The following is a 24,049-nucleotide window of genomic DNA, read 5'->3' as shown; positions in this document are numbered from 1 at the left end:
ATGTCAACCCACCCTGGCACAGCACCCCAGTTCCCCCGTCACCTGTAGTTCCTGGAACAACAATTCAGCAAGAACACGATGGCAGAGTCGGGTCACACGGTCCAGAGCGATGGCTGAAGCTTCCCGGGCCGGTTCACTTTCAGGGGGCCCCACCCTGGCCAGTCGCTCAGCCAGAGACCTGTGAAGACCAACAGGCTCAGGGTCAAGGTTTTCTAAAACCTGAACACCCATGCTGTGATCTCAGTTACAGAAGAGGCTGAGGCATGGGGATGCAAAGTTCAAAGTCAGCCTGGGCTACAGAATGACTTAAGACTAGCTTCAACAGGGCTGGAGAGGTGGCTCAGTGGTAAAGAGAACCCAGGTTTGGTTCCCAGCACCCACATGGCAGATAACAAGCATCTGTAACTCCAGTTCCAGGGAACCCCACATCTTCTTCTGACCACTGAGAGGACTGTACTCACATGCACATGTGTGAACACAAACACACACATGCATACACACACTCATACACACACATACACATGTATACACACACTCATACACACATACACGTGCATATGCATACATGTGCATATGGACATGCATACACACACAAACAAACATAGGTATACACACATTCATACACACACTCATGCACACATACACATGCACACACATACACACACATACATACACAGATGCACACACACATGCACCCACACGTATATACACACATGCAAACACACACAGGCATATGCACATAAGGAGTGAAGTAAATCTTTTTCTGTAAGACAGAAAGAGATTAAAGGTCCATCCAATCCGAGGGCAAAACTCTTGTCTAGCCTGCTTCGGTTTGTACTGGATTGCCATCCGTGGGAAAAAACAGACAAGAAGCAATAGATGTGTGCACACAGTAAACTATTTAATTCCATATGCTGTGGAGGAGAATGTGAGAGAGCTCTAGGAAACCAGGACAAGGGTCTTGTGACCTCGGTGTCTTTAAAAACCAGCACAAAAAAAAAAAAAAAAAAACAAAACAAAAAAAAACAAATAAAAACCAGCACGGCATTGTTCTGGATTGTGCTTTCATGCCCCTCCCAGGTGCAGTGGGAATACAGAGTCCACTTGGGATTTCCCACACCTGGCTATTGATATACACTACTGTGCCTCTAGAAAAACAGGCTTTGACCACGCATGTGGCTTGTCCTTGTGGTTGGAGACTTTATTCCTGTGATTCCCCTTAGCCCTCAGAAGTTAAAATGCTGATGCTCTGAATGAAGATGACCACTCCAGGAGCCTTTAGTCTGCCTCATTCATCTGCCCGATTCTCCCAGGGTGAACTGTCTCCAGACGGTTCTTCACTCAGACAGGGTTTCTCTATCCCGAGCTGGTACGGAACTCACTGTGTAGATCCACCTGCGTCTCCTCCTGAGTGCTGGGATTAAAAGTGTGAGCTACCACAACCAGCTCCACTTATGTTTCTCAGCGCACGGAAAATGTACCTATCTGTCAGAATACATGCAGGTAATACTAATGATATTGATTTCTTCCAAAGGGGCCAGGATGGGTAAAGAGGCTTCTCATTGCTTGTTCATTCATTACCATCACCGCTACCATCATCATCACCATCACCATCATCACCACCATCACCACCATCATCATCATCACCACCATCACCATCATCACCACCATCACCATCATCACCACCACCATCACCATCACCACCATCATCATCATTACCATCCTTTGTAGGGGCGTGTCTGCCACCGTGCATGTGTGAAGGTCAGAGAACGTCCCGAAAGAGTCAGTTCTCTCCTTCCACCATGTAGGTCCCAGGGACAGAACTCTGGGTCACCAGGTTTGGCTCCAAGTGATTTTCTCCACTGAGAATCCATCTCACTGATCTGAATCCCCAATTTCATAAAAGTCATGTAAGAAGCGCAACTCAGTGGCCGTGTGTACTAAGAACACAGGCTCTGGGCTCTGGGTTTTATCCCAGGTGTGATCATAGATAACCAATGCCCGTAAGGTGGGACTCGCCTCGAGGCAGAGGCGGGCAGATCAGATTTTTTTTTTTTTTTTTTGGTTCTTTTTTTTGGAGCTGGGGACCGAACCCAGGGCCTTGCGCTTCCTAGGCAAGCGCTCTACCACTGAGCTAAATCCCCAACCCCGCAGATCAGAAATTTAAGGTTGTTTTCAGGGACACACGAGACCCCTGTACTAAACCTAATCTACAAGTGAATAATTTAAAATTATATGTGACTGGGCATTGGGTCACATCTGTTTAGTCGGAGCATTGGGAGGTGGAGGAGAGTAGATCTCTGTGAGTTTGAGACCAGCCTGGTCTACATAGTAAATTCCAGGACAGTCAGAGTTATAAAGAGACTCTGTCTCAAAATTAAATGCAAATTAAAATTAAATTTAAAGCAAGTTAATAGAAAATAAAGGTGGTATGTGTATATATATGAACATACATACACACAAAGTATATATATACAACATATACTATATATAAGACATATAACATTTATACAATATGTATACTGTGTGTGTGTGTGTGTGTGTGTGTGTGTGTGTTTCTTTGTCTGCCTCTTTGCATATATGGGGACCAGAGGTGATTGTCAGGTGTCTTCTGTCTTCTTCTATTGCTTAGAAAGATTTTTTTGGGGGCTGGGGATTTAGCTCAGTGGTAGAGCGCTTACCTAGGAAGCGCAAGGCCCTGGGTTCGGTCCCCAGCTCCGAAAAAAAGAACCAAAAAAAAAAAAGATTTTTTTGTGTATGGGTGTTTTGCCTGCATGGATATCCATGGCTGCCTCTGTGTCTTGTGCCTTTGGAGGCCAGAAGAAGGCGTCAGATTCCTTGGATCTGGAAGCTGGGAACGTGGGTACTAGGAATCGAACCTTGGTCCCTTGGGAAAACAGCTGAGCCACCTCTCCAGCCCCGGTCTTATCATTTGAGACAAGAGTTTCTGGACTCTGCTGGGCCATCCCAGCACTGCATTATAGATGTGCGTCCCCATGCCCGGCTTTTACAGTGACTGCTGGAGATCCACACTCAGGCCTTCACGAGCGATATTGTCATCATTCTTTGAGCATAGTTTCTATATGTCTCCAATTCTAACACATCAATGTTCTCCTTACACGGATGAGTGCCGCAATCTGGGCAGCCATGGCTTTCCCCAAGGTTCCCCCAGATACCAGCCCCTCTATAGTTCTACCCATGCTCCTTCTCAAGCCTAATGTTACCCACCCAGGGGCCTCCCTCAATTCACTGTCACCCGTGGAAGTTCTCACCTCAGGGGGGGCCCACAGTTGACCATCGAGATTGTCCTGCTGATGTAGGTGTCGGAGGGCAGCTCGCGGACCCCTGGGTTCTCGTGAAATCGCTCCACTCGTTGCTGGAAGCTGACAGGAGAGAGGGCAATGACACAGGTGAGACAGCCTGCTGGTCAGGGTCCATGCCCCGTACTCAGACTATCAATTAAAGAGGATCCTGCTCCCTGCGTCTCTGAACTTCCTTTTTTTATTTCCAATCACCCACCCCAAGTGCTGGAGATAGAACCCAAGATTCTTACATGCCAGGCAACCCGTTTAGAACTGAGCAACAGGTTGGGGATTTAGCTCAGTGGTAGAGCGCTTCTAGCAAGCGCAAGGCCCTGGGTTTGGTCCCCAGCTCCGGAAAAAAAAAAAAAAAAAGAACTGAGCAACACCCCCAGACCCTAATTGCATCATATATCTATATCTATATCTATATGATACATACATATATATATTCACACACACACACACACACACACACACACACACATATATATATATATATATATATATATATATATATATACCATTGAGCCACGCCCCCAGCTCCTCACTGGGGGATTCTATGCAAGTGTTCGTTCAAGCGCTGAACCACACCTCCCAAGATTATTGTTTCCTTTCTGTTCTTTCTACTTCTTTTTTTTTTTTTCGGAGCTGGGGACCGAACCCAGGGTCTTGTGCTTGCTAGGCAAGCACTCTACCACTGAGCTAAATCCCCAACCCCTTCCTTTTACTTCTTAAAGATTCATTTCATTTTAGTTATGCATATGAATGTGTCTCTGTGCCCAAGGAAGACCATAATGGACGTTAGACACCCCTGGAGCTGGAGTCACAGGTCATTGCAAGCTACCTAATGGTGGGTACTGGGATTAGACTGGAGGCCTCTGGACCGCATGCTTACTGAGCCCTCTTGCTGCCATTTATCCTGACCGCCTCAGTGTGAACCCGATCCCGATGGTCAGCCCCCTCAGACCGTCCTCTCCCTGCTGCCCCTCACCTCTGCAGGAACTCCGCCAGCCCTCCCAGGCAGCAGTAGGCCATCCTCTCCACGAACTCCTGACTGATGTGCGGTGCTCGCTCTGTGTGCTCTTCTAGCAGCTGCGTGGACCAGGAGGAGGAAAGGAGACACGTTGTAGGTTGTCTTCCTCCCCTCTCAGGGCCTGGGCGAGCCTACCTTCTTCCTCCCACCTCACAAACATCCTGGGCTAGATTGCTGGGTCGGTAGTCCATGCTGCCCCACTGCTCCTCATCTTCCTGCAACACTCGAAGAAGGGCTGCTCGGGTCTGAGCCTGCAACAGGGGGATGGACCAGCACAAGTCAGGCGCAGACATGGTAGTAGTATATGCTTTTAATCCCAGCACTTGAGACACAGAGGCAGGCATACTTCTGAGTTTGAGGCCAGCCTGGTCTACAGAGTGAGTTCTAGGACAGCCAGGGCTACACAGAGAAACCCTGTTTCAAAACAACAACAAAAAAAGCCAAAGGTTAAAAGACTAAAAGGCTGGGGGCATGCATGGCTCAATGGTAGAGCCCCTGCCTAGAATCCCCCAGTAAGGGGCTGGGGGCATGGCTCAGTGGTAGAGCCCCTGCCTAGAATCCCCCAGTGAGGGGCTGGGGGCGTGGCTCTGTGGTACAACACTTGCAGAAGGCCCTTTTCATTGCAGCAATATGTGGGGGACACAAAAAGAGCTCCAGAGATTTGTATATCTGATTCCCTGATCTGGTAGAGTGTCTTTAACTCAACAAGTGAGAGTACCTTGACATATGATTCCAACAGACCCATTATTAACTACTTGGCTTTTTTTGTTTTTGTTTTTGTTTTTGTTTTTGTTTTTGTTTTTGTATTTATTTTTAAATAGAATCCCACTGTGTAGCCCTGGATGGTCTGGATCTCCCTAAGTGGATCAGGCTGGCCTCTCTCTGCTTCCTGGGGGTTAGGATTAAAGGTGTGCCAGCAGTCTTGGCTCAGGTGTGTGATCATTTTATGTAGATGCTGGGCTCTGTGAGCATCCGGGCCTTGCAGTGAGATGCTGGGCCTGGCTTTCTCTTGCTACAAGGGTTGAAATGTCTGAACTTATCAAATTTCTTTGTGTTGCGGGGTATGCTGGAGAGGTGACACAGAATGTAGAAACAGCAGGCATGGTGGTGCAGGCAGTGATCTCAGAGGCTGAGACAGGAGATTGATGAGTTCAAGGCCAGTCAGAGTCCTACAGTGAGACTCTGTGTCAAAAGAAAAAAGTTAAGAATAAAGAGACAAGAGAAAACAAAAGAGAAAGACAGGGACACAAGGGAGAAGGGAGAAAGAGAGATGAGAGATGAAGGGAGGGAGGGAGAGAAGATGGATGGTAGGAAGGAAGGAAAGGAGGGAGGGAGGGAGGGAGGGAGGGAGGGAGGGAGGGAGGTCAGTCTGCTATGGATTTGTGTGTTAATGGCCATTAGCAGAACTCAGGTCACCACAGGGAAAGGGAAATAGCCAGTGGGTAAGGGGCTGCCTTCCAAACCCATTGTGACCTCCCTCTTTCTACAGAGCCCCTCCCCATTCCTAGTGGCCACTTTGGAGGGTACCTTCACATCTGTGACACATTCATCTTCCAGACCTCGAAGGGTGCCAGCAGACAGGAGGGGCCCCAGCTCCCCGTTCTCCAAGGCAACCACGTCTACCAGGCCCAGGATCTCCCTGGGATGGGGAAGTAAGAGACAGAGAGAAAGGTCTGTGAGAGGTGGGGCTGGGCCCTGGGCCCCTCCACGTGCCCCACAGCCACCGTGTTGGCGACCCTGGGCCACTCCCTTCCTCTCTCGGGCCAGCCTTCCTCATCTCTCAAAGGAAGTGTTTAGAATTATGTTTCCCTTGGCTCCAGCACTCTGAGTCAGATCCTCTGATGGATGGCGTCCGGGCAAGACGCAGCTGTCAAGTTGGGGCCTGACGAGCTGACGGGGAAGTCTTGTCCAGGACCAGCTTTGCCAGGAGGAGGCTCCCTTCCCCCACTGTCTCACCAGACTGGGGATGAGGGTGGGGCTAGGGAGTGGGGGCTGGCGGGGGCGGGGCTTGCCAACCCAGCTCCAAACTCGCCCCTTTCAGGCAAGCTGAGCATCCTCTTCACCCGCTTCACACCTCCCTGTCACGCACTCTCAGAGGGCTTTTCCTTGTGGGATGCCTTCTCAGAACTGCCATCTTCCTCTGATTCTTAGCCCAGGCCTTCCTTATCGCTTCCAGGAGCTTTCCGGACCCACATCCTGTCTCTACCTGTCCTGGATGGTCTGAGACTTCACTGCCGAGAATTCTAAAGGCTACCAGCTTTTCCTTCCTATTCTTTTCACGACAGTGTTCTGATCTTTTACTCTTTTAAAGGGCCCGTGTAGCCCAGGCTACCCTGGATTTCACTACATAGCCCAGGCCCCCTTTGAAGTCTTGAATCTCCTGCCTCTTCGAGATTGTAAATGCGTGGGATGATGCTGGGCTTCAGGGACCTCCCTTTGTCACAGCCTTTCATCCTCTGAGGTTTGATTTGGACATGGCTAACTTCTTTCTTCCCAGGGGAGGTATAAAGCATAACCTCGTGCATGGGGTTATCTCCGGATCATACCCTCCAATCCCTCACAAGTGTGGTCCATGTGGAGATTCAGAGGCTTAATGGACACCAGACTCTAGAACTGGGAGAAAGGACCCACAGTGCAGGAACAGAACTCAACAGTGTGGGGCAGTCAATATGGATGAAGCCCAAGGGTACAAAGGGAGTGTAGTAGCTCAGGGGTCCTTAGCACTACCGTGCGTGGCTGAAAGGGTTGTAAGTCTGCTGCAGAGGACTTCTGTCCAGTTCCCAGCACCCACACTGGGCAGACCACAACTGCATGCCAGTTTCACAGGGTCCGACACACACTTCTGACTGCCACTAGCGTACACATGCACATACACACCCATGCACACGCATGCACACACATACAGAGAGAGAGAGAGAGAGAGAGAGAGAGAGAGAGAGAGAATTATAGAAAAAGGTCTGCTTAGCCAGGTATGGTGGCACACACCTTTGATCCTGGCACTTGGGAGGCAGAGGCAGGTGGATCTCTGTGAATTGGAGGCCAGTCTGGTCCACGGACTGAGTTCTAGGACAGCCAGGGCTACACGAAGAAACCCTGTCTCGAAAAATAAAACAGAACAAAACAAAAATCTACCTAACAGGTTTGTCTCTCTAGATACTTGGAAGGCTGAAAAGAGAAAACTGGAAGTGCAAGACTTGCCTGACATACAGAGTGAGTTCAAATCCAACCTGGGCTACAGACTGAGGCCCTGCCTTACATAAAAATAAAATACAAATACAAAAGCTGAGGTTGTAGCTCAGTGTAGATTGCTTGTTTAGTCTGTGAGAGCATGAAAGGCTCTAACCTAATTCTCAGAGCAGAGAGAGACACAGAGACAGAGAGAGACATGCACAAAGAGAGACAGAGAGACAGAGAGAGAGACACGCACAAAGAGAGACAGAGAGACAGAGAGAGACAGAGAGAGAGAGAGAGAGAGAGAGAGAGAGAGAGAGAGAGAGATTGACACAGAGAGACAGAGAGAAACACAGACATGGAGAGACACAGAGAGAGACACAGAGAGACAGACACACAGAGAGATACTATTTTTGTTTGATTTGTTTTGTTTTTGAGACAAGGTTCCTCTGTGTAGCCCTGGCTAGCCTCAAACTCAGAGATTGCCTGCCTCTGCCTGCCGAGGGATGGCATTAAAGGCATTGGGCACCTTGTAGCTCCATGAGATTTATATATTTTAAAAACCATTGCATGTGCTCATGGTCAAAAAGGACAGGCATGCCAAGTGCATGTGGAAGTCACGACCCACCTCTGTGACGTCTGTTCTCTCCTTTCACCCTTACAAGCATCCTAGCGTTCCAACTCAGGCTTGCATGGCAAAAGTCTTTACCCCTGTGACATCTCGCTCATCCTTACCGTTTTATTTTTATTTGAGGCAGGATCTTTCTTATAGCCTTGGATGTTCTAGGACTCACTACACTGACCAGGCTGTCCTGAAGTCTATCTGCCTCTACCTCCCCAGTGCCTGGAATGCAGGCAGGGGGCCATCACAGCCTGCTGCATTCTAGAATTCTAAGGCTCAGTAGTCCTGAATCTGAGAGTTAATGGGACAGAGATTTACAATGCTAAAATCTTGGGACTGGTATGGTGGACAGCTAGTCCCATTCACGTCATGAATATTTAGTTCATCAGGGACCAGAAGGGTCCACAGCACTGAGCTACTAGGTGTGCTGTGCACAATGGAGCTGAGAACTCAGAATGAGAGCAAACCATGGTGGTCTAGGTCTAGGTCTGCAAGGACCACAATGCTAAGATTTGAGGTCCCCGAGAGGCAAAGCACTGGGGCACAGAGAGTCACAGTGTACAGAAAGTGCTAATACCCCGGGGCCTGGGGGAAAATGTGGCTCAGATGCAGGGAATAATGAAAAGCCAGGAAGGGGACCCCAAGGCCATCAGCATAGTCCATCAAGGTTCCAAGACTAGGACAACCAACAACGCTGGTGTAAGGGTGGATGTGAGTCAGGTAAGGTCAATGAAGGTCAACGTCATATAGAAGGTCCATATTTGCTAGGGTCTAATAAGTCAAGCGTTACAGTGTCACACCTGTAATCCCAGCACTGGGCATGACCTAGTTAGCCTTAACTACCAATCAACAAAACTTGAACCAGAGAGAAGACTCCTCTGCTAAGGAACTTGTCAGACCAGTCTCTGAGGGACTGTCTTGTTAACTGACACAGGAGAGCCCAGTCCACGGTGGGTGGCCCCATACCCTAGGCAGCTGGTCCTGAGTTACATAATTAGTTAGCGGAGACACAGCCTGCCAGGCTGAAAGCAGCATTTCTCCATAGTGTCTCCCCGACTTCCTTGAGTATGAGTTCCTTGGTCAGAGATCAGGCTGCATGTGAGGAACAGTTCACCAGTCTGCCTTTAAGTTCCTGCTTGAGTTCCTGCCCTGGTTTCCCTCAGTGAGGGACAGTGGGATCTGTGAGCTGAAATAAATAAACCCTTTTCTCCTTTATGTTTATGGTCAGTGTGGATTTTCTTTGTTTTGTTTTGTTTTGTTTTTGTTTTTGTCTTTGTTTTTTTGTTTTTTGGTCACAACAAAATGAATTAAGGAATAAGGGAAGTAGAGGAGGATCTTTTCCAGGTGAGCTCTCTGAGGTGTCAGTACTGCAGCCAAGTTGTTAATTGGGGGACAGAGAAGAGGAGGGTGAACTGGGGCGATGGCTCAGTGGTTAAATGCACTTGCTATGGGCTTTTTTTTTTTTTAATTTTTGTTTTGTTTTTGCAGAGGTTCCTAGCACCCACATTGAGAACCTTACACCGGGCTGTAACTCCAGCTCTAGGCTCTTCAGGCACCGCATGCCTGGGGAGATACATATGCCCAGATACACATGCATATAAACAAAACTTACAAAAGAAAAAGAAAAGGAAGAAAGAAAGAAAGGAAGGAAGGAAGAAAGGAAGGAAGGAAGGAAGAAAGGAAAGGGAAAAAAGAAAAAAGAAAAAAGTCTGGGTGCGGCAGTGTTCGCTTTTATAGGAGCCCTCAAAAGGCAAAAGCAAGCGAATCTCTGAGTTCAGCGCCAGTTTAGTCTACATAGCAGAAAGAACCCTGTCTCAGAAAACCAAACCAGCCTGGGCTACATGAGACCCTATCCCTAAAGCCAATGCCTTGAACAAAGTGCCTGGGGTTAAGGTGAGCGCGGCCCGAGACGCCCCGGGCTCACCTGGGGTACACCTGATTGTGCCAGTGCAGCAATGCGTAACGATCGGCCAGAGGGAGCCTGCGGCGCGCGGCCGCGCCGAGCCACTCGGCCAGCGCCTCGTGGTAGCCGCGCAGGTAGACAGCACCGGCGCGCAGCCCCGCAGGGTAGGCGGGCGCCAGGCGTCCGCGCACAGCGGCCACGTCTTCCAGCAGGCGCGCGCGTAGCGCCTCCAGCTGCCCAGACAGCGTCCCGCGCGCGCCCGGGGCCGCCGCCTCCTCCAGCCGTTCGCGCGCCGCGCGCGCCACCGCCTCGGCCCAGTGCGCGCGTAGCTTGCGGGCCGCCCCGGGGCCGCGGCGCGCGTCCGCCTCCTCCTCCTGCAGCAGCACGAGGCCCAGCTGCGCCACCGCGCCCGTGCCGGGTCCGGGGGCCGCCAGCGACTCGCGCACCAGCGCCCAGAGCTCGCGCTGCAGCGCCTCGTACAGCAGCGCCACGTCCCGCGCGCGCCGCCCCGCGCCCGCCTCAGCCTCCGCGGGCGCCTCCGCCTCCAGCTCCAGGATGTGCTCGTCCGCTCGCGCCAGCTCGCGCCTCTGGATCAGGCCCAGGATCTCCAGCACTGTGCAGGGGGTGGAAGAGAAAGGATGTCGGGAAGCGAGGCACATGCCTCAGTACCCGCAAAATGAGAAACAGAGGATGAGGAGAGTCAGGAAATCCAAAATGAGAGGGTTTCAGAGCTTGGGACAGGTCCACTAGTTCCCCCCAACATGAGAGAGTAAGGGCGATGCTTGCCTTTGACCTCAGCAATTACACCCAAAAGAGCAGCCTGGGCTACAAAGTTGAGGACATGTCACCAAATACAAACAAATAAACAGGTGAGATGGTTCAGCGGACAAAAGTGCATGCTGTCAAGTTTAACAGCCCGAGTTCCATCCCCATTCCCAAGACCGACAGGTAGAACTGATTCCTGCAAGGGTTCCTCTAACCTCCACACATGTGTGCGCTGTGCCGCGCGCGCGCGCGCGCACACACACACACACACGCACTCACGCACACGCACACGCACACGTGCACAGAGGGAAGAAGGAGGGAGAAAGAAAGGAAAGGGTCTGTTTACAGTCCCAGCTCTGGGGAGGTGGATGCAGGAAAATGTAGTCTATCTTGGCTACATAGCAAGTTCGAGGTCGTTCTAGGAAATACAAGTCTTTGTCTCAAAAATAAATTAGGGGTTGGGGATTAAGCTCAGTGGTAGAGCACTTGCCTAGGAAGCGCAAGGCCCTGGGTTCGGTCCCCAGCTCCGAAAAAAGGAACCAAAAAATAAACAAACAAACAAACAAACAAACAGCAACGAAGAGCGAGCATCCCCAGAAGAGAATAAAATGAAAGAAGTCGAAGTTGGAAGGGAGAAGATGGAGGATCGAGGCCAGAGGCTTTGGAGATGAACTGCCGGTGCAGGGTGGGGAAAGAGACTACAAGAACAGCAGCGACACGGAGCGAGAAGAAGGCCGGGCAAAGCTGGATGATGTGGTCTTGAATCTGTCATGCTGGCATTTGGGAGGCTGAGGCAGGAGGTTTGTCTTGAATTCTAGGCTATCCTGGGCTATGTTCTGATCGCCAGCCTAGGCTGAGCCACGGAGGGAGGAAACAGGAGGTGAGGGAGCTAGGGGGACGGGGTGAGGAAGAAGGGAACAGTTATAGAAGTGGTCAGGGATGGAGGAGTAGGAGTGTTCCAACACAAGAAGGGAAAAGACACTAGGGTGGAGGAAGTGGCTGGGACACAGAGAAGGGTCTTCACTGTGGCTTGGTGGGGTGTGAGAGAAAGTAAAGGGATAGAGAGAGCCACTGGAGAGGGGGCAAGGGACAGGCTGGTCAGGGAACAATCTATACTGAGCAGAAATGGGGTCTTTGGAATGAGATGGCTGTGAACGCAAGGTCACACACGCTCTAGGAATATGGGTCTCTCGGCAGAAAGGGAAGGCATAAGTTTGACAGGCCTTAGGTAGAGGCCAAGGGGGAGGAGGGTCCCGTTGGCCAAGAGTTACCCTCAACACCTCCCCCCCCCTCCGCTTCCTCCCTGGCAGAGAAGCTATTTCCTGAGCTGGGCTATTTCTGCCCATCCGTTTCCAGAAGGCGGGGGCTCCAGTCACCCCCTCCTCACCTCTCTGCAGTGCCCTCCCAGTCCCCAGGGAGACAGAGCTGAAATAGCCTCTGTCCAGGATGTGGAGGGCATCAGAGGACAGAAGAGGCTCCAGGAAGGTCCCCTCCCCCAACTCTGATGCATGAAGTGGGGGTGGGGCTGAAACTAAGGGGGTGTTGGCACAGGGCTGGGGAGTAGGATGGAGTTTGGGGAGAAGGCAGAGTGATGGGGTTTTAACAACGGAGTGAACTTGCTCTTGGGATTTGCAGACTGAACAAGAAAGCCAGAGTCCATGGGAGCAGATACATAATCCTGTCTACTGGGGAAGCTGAGGCAGGAGGAAACCTAAACTCAAGGCCAGCCTGAGCTACTTTGTGAGACCCTATCTCAAAATGTGGGGAAAAAAAAAGATCCAAGTGTGGTGGTCCACACCTATAATCCCAGGACCCAGGACTCGGGAGGCAGAGGCAGGAGGATCACCCCTGAGCTGAAGGCTATCCTCATTCACAGTGTGAGCTCCAGGCCAGCCAGAGCTAAACAGGGGCCAGAGAGACCATTGGGGTTAAAAGCACTGGCTGCTCTTGGGGAAGACTCAGGATCAGTTCCCAGCACCGGCATGGTGCCTCACAACTGTCTGAAACTTCAGCTCCAGGGGAGCCAATGCCCTCTTTGGCCTCTGGGGGCGCTGTATACACGGGGTGCACAGACATCCATGTAGGCAAGCTCATATAATAGTAACAATATAATTAATAATTAACAATAATAATAAAATCTCTAATCACAAAAAGATAGAGAGCCATAGATTCACCTCCTGCACTGCAGACAGAACGGAGGGCTGGGCAGTGGTGGCGCTCTCCTTTAGTCACAGCACTGAGGGGGCAGAGACAGAGGTAGGCGGAGTTTGAGGACAGCCTGGTCTACAGAGTGAGTTCCAGGACAGCCAGGGGTATAAGGAAAAACCCTGTCTAGAAAAACAAAACAAAAACAGGAAAAAAAAAAAAGAAAGATAATTGAGTTCATAGCTTTACATTTTTGGCTGCAAGCCTACGGTTTAGTGATGGAGCCATCTCTCCAAACCTTGTTTCCCTCTGGATTTTGGAGATGGAAATCTGATTTCCCGGATTTCACAGCTAGGCTGTCTCACAGGCCCCAGGAACTAAGAACAACGTGATGATGACGTCAGGAAGAGAGAGATGCTGAAGAAGCATTGGGGTATGACATGGGAGTGCGGTTGAGGATGGAGAGAGGGTAGGGTAATAGGTTGGCTGTGTCTCCCTGAGCAAACATGTGGCTTCCAATGTTCCAGTATTCCAAGTGTGACCTCAGTTGGAAATAAACTCTTTTTAGGAGTCAAGGGAATTGGTCCTAACCCAAAGACTCGTGTCCTCTGAGAACAGAAAATTGAGGGTCAGGGAGTCAGCTCCACAGGTAAAGGCACTTGCCACCAATCTCCCTGAATTTACACCTGGAAATAGAGAATTGACTCTGACAAGTTCTCTGTCTACCCCCCTCCAGAGACAGACAGACAGAGACAGACAGAGGAATGAGAGGAGTCACAGGGACGATCCCACACAACGATGGAAGATCCAAAGGATAAATCTACAATTCCAAGGTGCCCAGATGCCCAATTGCCAACCAGAGCTGGGAAGGGACATGGAAGGGTCCCCTGCAGGTTGCCTGAGTGGCTGGGAGTGCGTGTTTTTGAAAAGCAAGCCTGGACATGAGATTGAAGTGAGGTTGAAGGTGGAGGACGGATGTGAGCTTCAGAAAAGGGGCGGGGATGGGGCTGTGTGACCTGAGCTTAGACTGGGGTGGGGGTGGGGGTCTGAACTCAGCTCAGGGCCGGGCTGTTTAAGTCTGGGGTGAGGGCAAACCCAGCTTCACTGAGTTTCAGAACATGGGGTGCATGCTAGCTGTGGTTTAAATGGGTGTAAGACATGACAGGGTGACAAGGGCCTTTGTAGTTGTTGTTAACACTTATTTAGTGTGTGGGTATGCACTGGGGGGAGGGGCGTCAGAAGTCACCCCAGGAGAGTCAGTTCTCTCCTTCCACCACTAGATCAAACCCAAGTCATCAGGCTCCACTGGTAAGGACTTTCATCAGCTGAGGCATCTCGCTGGCCTCCTTTCTTTCCTTTCCTTTCTCTCTCTTTCTTGCTTTGCTTATGTGATTTATTAATAAACTTCTTACTTATTACTATTATGTGTGTATTGGGGAATGTGTGCTCTTCTCTGTGTGTATGTATGATGTGTGCGCGCACGCGCGCGTGCATGAGCCGTATCGAGACACTACCCCTAGAGTTGATAGATACAACGGTGAGGCGATGCGCCCCCACCCCGGGTCTGCATCAGGAGTCCCCACTCACCTGACAGTGGTTCTTTTATTTTGGGCGGCTCCGGGACTTTGGGTGGGGGCTCAGGGGCTGCCTCGCCTGCAGGCACCAGTCTTTCTGCCAGGGATGCCCGCCTGGGCTTGGGCCCACGTCCGAGTCTCAGGAAAGCCAGTCTTCGAGCGGCTTCCCCAGCTGGCTCCTCGTCGCCATGGGTTCGGAACCCCTGAAGCCGGTTTAAGAGGCCGAAATCTGCTGAGCTCCTCCGTATGCCCGGTGCCAGCACGCGGCCCAAGAAAGAGCGGACTTGCCGGTCCCCGGGGCTGCCTGCCCGCCGGCCTGAAGTCCAGCCCAGCCGGAAGGGGGCCAGACCAGCCAGCTTCTCCAGTGTGGCCCGGCGGCGGCACGATGTCCCATTGGGGAGTGTCCCCAGTTCCCCATCCTCTTCTTCCAGCGTTGGAGTCTCTTCAAAGGGGTTGCGAGAGGACCGCAGGGGCAGAGTCCCTGCTCTCGGCACCTTAGGGTCGCCCACCCCCAGGCTCTTCAGGATTGGCATTTTTGACAGACTGGCACCTGCAGAAAAAGAATGACCGAGGTGATGTTAGTGACATTTTCCCTGTGTGCGGAGGACTCCAAATAGACGGTGCCAGGCACAGGTCTTCACACTTAGAAACATTAGGGGCTTCAAGCCAGGCATCCTGGCACACCCTAAATTCCAGCGTATGGAGCTGAGGCAGGGGAATTGAGAGCTCGCTCCGGGTAAACCAGGGATGGTATTGAGTCTCAAAATTAGGAAGACAAAGCTGGTTGTGGCGGTAGCCCTCTGCAATCCCAGCACTGGGGAGGGGGAGGCAGGAGGACCAGCCAGACTTGGCTACACTGTTAAGATTTTTTAAAGCCAGATTGAACTAAACACACTCTCTCTCTCTCTCTCTCTCTCTCTCTCTCTCTCTCTCTCTCTCTCTCTTACACACACACACACACACACACACAAACACACCACACACACACACACACAGAAGGAGGGGGGAGAGAGAGAGAGCGCTGATGCTATTAAGACAAAAGGGAAGTGTGTAGTTATATATCCCTATAATCCCGGCACTCAGGAGACAGAACAGGAGGACTGACAAACAAACAATTATGAGAGAAACAAAAAAATATATAATGGAGGCTGGGGGCGTGGCTCAGTGGTAGAGCCTCTACCTAGGATCCTCCAGTGAAGGGTTGGGGGCGTGTCTCAGCGGTAGAGCCCCTGCCTAGAATCCCCCAGTGAGGGGCTGGGGGCGTGGCTCAGTGGTAGAGCCCCTGCCCAGCATGAACAAGACTCTGAATGTGATATTAGACACTGTCAAAAAAAACAAAAACAAAAACAAAAAATCTTCCTAGGTCTCAAGATCTACTCTGTGCAGGCATTGGGAACACAGCTGCGACTATTATACCAGACTCCGCCCTCACAGGGTTCACACCATCCCAAGTCCTGTCCTCTAAGCTCCCTCTCTGGTCCTTTATCCATCCCTATGTCCACCTCACAGTTGGAGCCTGTGACCACTTCTCTGCCCCACACTCAGGTTTTTTTCAGACTGTAGTACAGGCTGGCCTGAAACTTGTTATGTAGCCTATGAGGTGATCCTCCTGCCTCACTCTCCTCGTGTGACTACAGCTGTAAGGGTCTTTTAATTTTTGAGGCAGAATTCATTTACCTGAGGCTAGCCTCGCACTCCTGATCCTCCTGCCTCTGCTTCCTGGATCACGGCAGTGCATCACTGTGCCCTTTCAGCTTCTTGGCTCTTGCAGCTCAGCTTTGAAGACTTCACACAGCATCAACCTGAACTCCCTCTCCCAAACTTTCTATAGCTCCCCACAGCACCTGGTGCATTGTTCAGGCTGCTCCCCGATCATAGCCCAGGGGTTGGCCAGCTGTACACCTCACTGGAACTAATAAATCCTTTGGTTCCTTTTCTCTGGGTCTCACGTCTGCCTATCCCCCCACACGGACCCAGTTCTCCACGATTCGGATCTCAGTCCCAAGGCTGCCTCCTCCAGGAAGTCCCCCTGACTGCTGGGTCTCTTATATCCCTTGGGCTCCCTGAGTTCTCTGTTTCTGTCCCTGCCTAGGGACAGGTCTGATCCGGCCTGAGAGTCTAGTGAGGGCAGGACTGGCCTGTGTCATTCATGCCTGCTTCCCTGGCTTGGAGGAGCATGGCTCAGGCACTGTGGAATGGGTGCTGACAGGAAACAAAGGAAGGAAGGAGGCAGACAGTTCATTCCTTGGGGGGGAGGAGGTCATGAGGAGCAGGTCGCACAGGACCTGAACTCTGTGACAAGGGACTTGGATTGTTTCCCAAGGGCATTGGTGAGCCACAGAGACCCTTCATGTTGACTGATTTTCAGTATTGTGTATAGGACTCAGGGGCCTAGCGAATGCTGGGCCCGTGTGAGCACTGAGGTATAGCTCAGCCTTGTGTCACCATTTTATCAGTAGTGTGTGTGTGTGTGAGTGTATGTGTGAGTGTGTGTGTGAGTGTGTGTCTGTGTGAGTGTATCTGTGTATCTGTGTGTGTGAGTGTGTGTCTATGTGTGTGTGTCTGTGTGTGTCTGTGTATCTGTGTGTGTGTGTCTATGTGTGTGTGTCTGTGTATCTGTGTGTGTGAGTGTGTCTGTGTATCTGTGTGTGTGAGTGTGTGTCTATGTGTGTGTGTCTGTGTGAGTGTGTCTGTGTGTGTGTGTGTGTGTGTGTGTGTGAACATAGCCACTGGAGTGCCACAGCACTCATGTAGAGGTCAAAGGACAACTATGGTCGTCAGTTCTCACCTTCTAACGTGGGTCTAACTCAGGTGGTTGAGCTTAGTGGTAAGTAAGTACCTATCTTAATCAAATGTTTAGAAAAGTATTAAAAACAAAGTTAATGTCCCGGTGCACTAGCTCACATAGGAGCTCTCAGAGATTAGGAAGCCGAGGAGAGAGCGTCACCCTGAGGTGAAAGCCAAAGATGCTGTGATGTCTAGGATAATGTGAGACTCAGAGTGAGATCTTGTCTCACAAAACAACAAAGCTGGAGGCTGCAGAGGCAGCTAAGTGGTCAAGAGGACTAGCTAAGGACCTGGGTTCGATTCCCACCACCCCCATGGCAGCTCACTGCAGCCGTAGGGGATTCAACAGCCCTAATCTGGACTCTTTGGGCCCCAGGCATGCAAGTGGTGTACAGACATACATGCAGGCAGGACATGAGCACACATAAGAAAATTAAAATGAAAAAGAGGGCGTGGCCTTCAGCGGCTGTATTTTGCCATTTGGCACTTCCCTTTCCCTTCGCTTAGGTCGCGACTCATGATCCTTACGGATGTGTATGCGTAGCCGCACCCGCTCTGGTTCACTTGGTTTAAGGGCTGCGTAGTATTCCAGACCTAATTGGGTAAACAAACCACTAAATGTGCACTTTTTCTTTCTTTTTTTCTTTTCTTTTCTTTTTTTTTTTTTTTCCGGAGCTGGGGACCGAACCCAGGGCCTTGTGCTTGCTAGGCAAGTGCTCTACCACTGAGCTAAATCCCCAACCCAAATGTGCACTTTTTCTGCCCCATGGGACAGACCCGTGGGTGGTTTTGAGATTAGCAAGTGAAGGGGAGACTGGAGTGGTCTGAACCTGTGGATGGGATGCCTTGGAGGAAGAGAGGCTGGCTGGGGGAGGGGGAATCTTCCAGCTTCCAGACTCTAAACCTCCTTCTGTTTCTAAGACATACTGTTGTCAACCTCCAGTCTCCTCGGTCCCCTAGCCCCAGTGAGGCAGTCACCATAGCGACGCTTTGCTTGGAGCCCCTATGGGGGTGTAAAATCCACGTGCACACCCCCCCTCCCGTGCGCACACACTACGCACACACACCGATTTATTAGTCGTCCCTTTTCTGGAAGGCTTCGTATGCTTCTCAGTCAAAAATGGCTGGGGAGGGAAGGGGAGTTGAAGGAGAGAGAACGGCGGGGTGGCTCAGTGGGTAGAAGCGCTTGCCCTCAAGCCTGACAGCCTGCGTTTCGTCACTAGAACCCATAAGGTAGAAGGTCTGAATGAACTACAGAAGCTGTGGCACGTGAGGCCACACCGCACACAAACTGTAATGAACCTGGTTCCCTCCCTCCCTCCCCCCTCCCCCTCCCTCCCCTCCCTCCCCCCTCCCCCTTCCCTCCCCCCCTCCCTCTCCCCCACTAATGGCTATCATAGTCTCACAAACTACCTCCTAAACTGCTGGATCCAACCGGATCTACTCCTGCCCAGACTTTCTCTGCCACTCACTCAGTCTAACCCCCACCTCCAAAGCTGGCTGTGGTACCCATCCAACTGTTCCCAGCACATTCCCAGCACACTCCTGAACTGGCAGCATTTTCCCCAAACCTCCCCCCTCTCCTTCCCCTTCCTGGCTCCGACACCTCCCTCTGCAACCTGGCTCCGACATCCTGCCCTCTCCAACACCCTCCACTGCCTCCCGGTGCCCAGGCCCCTGACTCACTTCCGAGCCTCGCTCAAGCCCCCAGCCTCCCGCTTCTGCAGGATGTCTAGGCCACCAGCGTTTCCCTCTCCCGGCCCCTCCTCCTCTTCCTCGCTGCCAGCCTTTCCCCAAACCCTCCTCCTCAGAATTCCTGACACCCCTCAAGCCCCAGCATGGAGCCGGGTGTGGTGGCGAAGCCTCCTGTAACCCCAGTGCCCGGGAAGCTGGAGCCGGAGACCACATGCTTTTGAGATTTTTGAGGACTGGGTTCCATAGTGAGACCCTGTGTACAGACAAACCCCGAATGGGAAGACTATGCCTTTAATCCTGGCAACTCTGGAGGTCAACCTGAGTCACGTGTGATCAAAACATCAAAAGCCAAGGCAGGGGATGTGGTTCAGTTGGTAGAGTGCTTGTCTGGCTTGCAAGAGACCCTGGATTCCCACCCCAGCAGCCATGCAGGCCTATAATCCACACACTGTGGAGAGGAGGGCAAGACCAGAGCATCAGGATCATCCTCGGACATATAGAAATTTGAGGGCAGCCTGAGCAACATGAGACTGTGGGAATGTTCCCCTCCCTAGACAGGATTTCTCTTGTAGTCTCCGATGTTCTGGAACTCACTCTGCAGACCAGGCCAGCCCTAATTCACATATCCACCCGCCTATGCATCTTGAGCGCTGGGATCAAAGGTGTGCGCCACCACTGCCCAGCTGAAAAAATTATTTTAAAAGTCCCAAGGTCTGTGTTCGGAAACTGACCCTTTTAGGCTAAGCATCCTTAAGCCTGTCTCCAACAGCAGCATCGCCAGTTGGGGCAAGCAGCCTCTATATCTAATCCTACCCTCGGTAGCTCACTCTCTCCCTTCATTTTAATCTAATTGATTAATTAATCAGTTTTATGTGTGGACACAGGTACCGTGGTCCATATGTGGAGGTCAGTTGTGAACTTGCAGTAGTCAGTTCTCTCTGACTTGTGGGTCTCAGGGATGGAACCCAGCTCCTCAGGGCAGCAGGCGTCTTTATCTGCTGAGCCATTTTGACAGTCCTTCCTTCTTTTCTTTCTTCCTTCCTTTCTTTCTTTCTATTTATTTGTTTATTTAGAGTCTCAATCTATAATCCAAGCTTGTTAAAACTGGCCAGCCTCCTGCCTCAGCCTCGGCTCCGAGCCCTCACTGGCCCTGCAGGTGTGAGCCTGTAGCCAGGCTTTCTGGTTGGTGCAACCGTCCTCACTGGAGGCAGCCTACTCGAGGGGGATGTCCCCTATCCAGCATCAGAGTGTCAGCGTGCATTAGACCTAACATCCCCTATCTCCTCAGCCATGAGTGGTCCCCAGATCTCTACAAGGTCTTCCTACCTCTCTGAAACCCCAGACACCTCCAGGCCTCACCGGTCCTCTGCCTTCTGCACAGCACTCACCAAACCCAGCCTCCCGCTCGCCTCTGCTTACCCAGCTCTCTTGCTGGGTTCTGGGTTCTGGGCACCCCATCTTTGGAAGAAGTTGGGGCCATGCATTCTTCAACCCGACACTCACCTTCCGTCTGTGCCTGTCCTTCTGTCCTTCTTGCTGTCCAGTCCCCAGACTACTTGGGCTAGGAATGCTGAGAGCTTGGATCTGAGGGGGGGGGGGTTGGAGGAGGACAATTTCCTGTCAGGAAGCCCCTCCCTCTCTGGGGCCAGGGGCTGGAAGGCCCCATTATCTGTCTGCCCTTCTAGGTCAGGCTGTGGTTGGGCCCTGCTGTGACAAGGGCCACAGACCCCTGTCCCCGCCCTCACCCCCCCTCCCAGCTTTGCCGGAATCCGCCCGCCGCCCTCCTGCCTGCTTTTCACGCCTCCCAAGGTAACAACATCATCCTGTGTACCCAGGGGAGACACCCTGAGCTGGACATGGGCCCACAACTGTGCGCTAGAGTAATGGAGGTGTAGCTGGTGTCTCAAGGGAGCGTGTGTTCCTCTTGTGTCCTCTGCTGTGGGACAGGACTCAAGGGAAACTCCACTGATCCCAGAGGCTAGAGCTGGGGACCCAGTGGGACAGCCCTGGCATGGCTTTTAAAATGTAACTCTTAGCCAGCGGTGGTGGCTCACCCATTTAATCCCAGCACTGGGGAGGCAGAGTTAGGTAGGATCTCTGAGTTCGAGGACAACATGGTCTACAGAGCGAATTCCAGTACAGCTAGAGCCTCTGTAGCAGGATTCTGTCATTCTTCTGCCTCTTCTGTGGGCTTATGATCAGATGATATACTCAACTGCGTTTGTCTTTTTTTTTTTTTTTCCTCCCTTTGAGACCAGGGTCTTACTATGTAGCCTAGGCTGGCCTGGAACTCACAAAGATCCTGCCTCCCAAATTCTGGGATTGAAGGCACGGGTCACCATGCCTGACTCTCTTTTGTATGTGTGTGTTGTGGGGTGCTGGGGAATTGAACTCAGGGCCCTGTGCACGATGGCCATGTTCCCCTGTCCATATTTGTATTCTTTTTTTTTTCTTTTTTTTTTTCGGGGCTGGGGACCGAACCCAGGGCCTTGTGCTTGCTAGGCAAGCGCTGTACCACTGAGCTAAATCCCCAACCCCCCATATTTGTATTCTTTACAGACTCCCCAACCTGCCCACTCCAATGCGGGTGCCGTAAATCTGACTTTTTTAAAAGTGTAATCTTTATTTATTTGTGACTGCAAATATCACATACATGCAGGGCCACACTGATTAGAAGGAGAGAGTTCCCCTGGACCTGGAGTTACAGATGCTGGCCCACTGCCCTGTGGTTGCTGAGAATTGAACCCTGGTCCTTTGTAAGAGCAGGCAGTGCTTCTAACTGCTGACCCATCCATCCCCCAGCCCCAAATGCATACGGTTATGCCTTGCAGTTTAATGGATTTTGTGCACTTACAGGGTTGCAGCAGAAAGGGCTAGCATCCGATTCCAGAACATCTCCGTCTCCTTGAAGAGAATCCATGGACTCCCGTAGCCCCCCTCCCCCTTCCCAAAGTCCCGGGAAACCAGGAATCCAGGACTCCTGTTTCTCAGCCAAGTTCCCCGCTTTTGAACATTTCGTAGGAACCATATTGTATGGTGTGACCTTTTGTGTCCGGCTCCTTTTACTAAATGTAACGTTTTCAAGCTCCATCCACTTTGTGAGCCTCAGTCTCCACCCCTTGGAAATGGAGTTTAGGAATCTTTGGAGAACAGAAGGACCCCGAGTGAGTAGAAAGGCTACCATCTGCCCCCTGGTGGTAATTGTGAGTACTGCAGCTGTCAGAGTTGGACCATTCCACCTCAGGGACCCCATCTTATTCCTACAAAGCTCCTAGAAACACACCCAGAGCTCTTTCCTTAATACTTTCTAGTTCCCACTTTCGTTTATTTGAAAACAGGGTCTCACTATACAGCCCAGGCTACCCTAGAACTCACTCTGTAGACCAGGCTGACCTCAAATTTAGAGATCAGCCTGCCGCTGCTTCCCAAGTGCTGGGATGCGGGGCATGTGTCACCAGCCTGGTGGCTTGAAGTATTTTATCTATTGTGATGGTTTGTATGTGCTTGACCCAGAGAGTGGCACTATTAGGAGGTGTGGCCTTGTTGGAGTAGGTGTGTCACTATGGGTGTGGACTTAAGATCCTCACCCTAGCTGCCTGGAAACCAGTCTTCTGCTAGCAGCCTTCAGATGAAGATGTAGAACTCTCAGCTCCTCCTGCACCATGCCTGCCTGGATGCTGCCCTGCTCCTGCCTTGATGATGATGGACTGAACCTCTGAACCTGTAAGCCAGCCCCAATTAAATGTTGTCCTTTATAAGAGTTGCCTTGGTCACAGTGTCCACAGTAGTAAGTACATCGCTAAGACATCTGTATATGCGCTTTGGTTTATGGTTACACCTTGGCTGCACTATCACCGAGAAAAAAGAGATCACTGCAGTTTAGAGATGAGGGTTCTGGGCTGGAGAAATGGCTCAGCGGTTAATAGCACTGACTGCTCTTCCAGAGGTCCTGAGTTCAATTCCCAGCAACCACATGGTGGCTCACAACCATCTGTAATGGGATCCGATGCCCTCTTCTGGTGTGTTTGAAGATAGATACAGTGTACACATGTACATAAAATAAATACATAAATAAATATTTAAAAGAGAGAGAGATGAGGGTTCAAATTCCTAGCACTTGTGAGTCTGAAGCAGGAGGATTGAAAGCTAGAGGTGAGCCTGTGCTATATATTGAGATCATGTTTGTCTCATGCCTGTGGGGATTTGGCAAGTGGAGACAAGAGGTTGGCCTGAAGTTCAAGGTCAGTCTGGGCTACAGAAGGAGACCCTGTCTCAAAAAACACTTAACTGGCAGGGGAGTTACTGTGACTGAAAGGTGGATTTCTGTGGGCGAGGCTTCTTCGGATTGCTGACCCCTCGATTTCCCCAATGTGAAATTGACCGCATAATTTGTGGTAGCGGAGACTTGTGATCTCAAACTCCTCAGTTAAAACAAAAGAAAAACAAACAACTCCCAGAGTTATAACTGGGTGTGGTGCTCGCGCCTGCAGTCTCAGGCCTCCGGGGTGGAGGTAGGAGGATCAAGGCCAACCTCAACGGAGGAGAACCTGGGTTATATGATAACTGGTCTCAAAATCAATAAATGAGTAGGGTTAGCTGTGTGGCGGGGTGCGGTGAAGGTGCTTGCCTTTAAGGTGGGTGACCGGAGTTTGATCCTGGGGACTCACAGAGAGAGGAGACAACTGACTTCCAAATTTGTACACACACACACACACACACACACACACACACACACACACACCACACACTCACACACACACAAGCATGTGCACGCATCTGTAGTTATTGGAGAAGCCAGAGAAGGTGTCAGGTCCCCTAGACCTGGAGTTACAGATGGTCATGAGCCACCATGGGGGCGCTGGGAACTGGGCCCAGGTCCTCTGGAAGAGCAGCCAGTGCTCCTAACTGCTGAGCCACATCTTTAGTGCACCCTGCCCCAGTTCAATACAATTCGCTTCCTTGCATGTTTGCATGATTTAACTTTTTACAAAAGATTCATTTATTTATTCTGAGTACACTGTTGCTATCTTCAGACACACCAGAAGAGGGCAT

General features: G+C 51.2%; 2 protein-coding genes across 3 annotated transcripts in view; one reads left to right on the top strand and one right to left on the bottom strand.

Annotated features, from left to right (window-relative positions):
- The window catches only part of Exoc3l2 (exocyst complex component 3-like 2), a 31,569-nt gene extending 10,924 nt beyond the window's left edge, over positions 1-20,645 (bottom strand). Inside the window, exons 1-8 of the mRNA XM_039100835.2 lie at positions 20,501-20,645; positions 14,529-15,065; positions 10,053-10,644; positions 5,863-5,974; positions 4,485-4,586; positions 4,294-4,394; positions 3,273-3,383; positions 43-178 (exon numbers count right to left, since the gene is read on the bottom strand). Of these exons, the coding sequence (XP_038956763.1) occupies positions 43-178; positions 3,273-3,383; positions 4,294-4,394; positions 4,485-4,586; positions 5,863-5,974; positions 10,053-10,644; positions 14,529-15,048 (1,674 nt within the window). The 5' untranslated portion in view covers positions 15,049-15,065; positions 20,501-20,645. The remainder of the gene's footprint in view (positions 1-42; positions 179-3,272; positions 3,384-4,293; positions 4,395-4,484; positions 4,587-5,862; positions 5,975-10,052; positions 10,645-14,528; positions 15,066-20,500) is intronic.
- A 1,925-nt stretch (positions 20,646-22,570) lies between these two features.
- The window catches only part of Mark4 (microtubule affinity regulating kinase 4), a 36,507-nt gene continuing 35,028 nt past the window's right edge, over positions 22,571-24,049 (top strand). Inside the window, exon 1 of one of the 2 annotated variants that reach the window (XM_006228472.5) lies at positions 22,571-22,720. The gene's annotated coding sequence lies outside the window, so the exon portion shown is untranslated. The remainder of the gene's footprint in view (positions 22,721-24,049) is intronic. The other variant, XM_063273644.1, reaches the window with a different exon arrangement.

This window comes from Rattus norvegicus, chromosome 1 (genome assembly GCF_036323735.1).
Source record: "Rattus norvegicus strain BN/NHsdMcwi chromosome 1, GRCr8, whole genome shotgun sequence".
Classification (NCBI taxonomy): domain Eukaryota; kingdom Metazoa; phylum Chordata; class Mammalia; order Rodentia; family Muridae; genus Rattus; species Rattus norvegicus.
The sequence above is the reverse complement of the archived record's forward strand: the minus strand, read 5'-3'. Positions and strand labels throughout refer to the sequence as shown.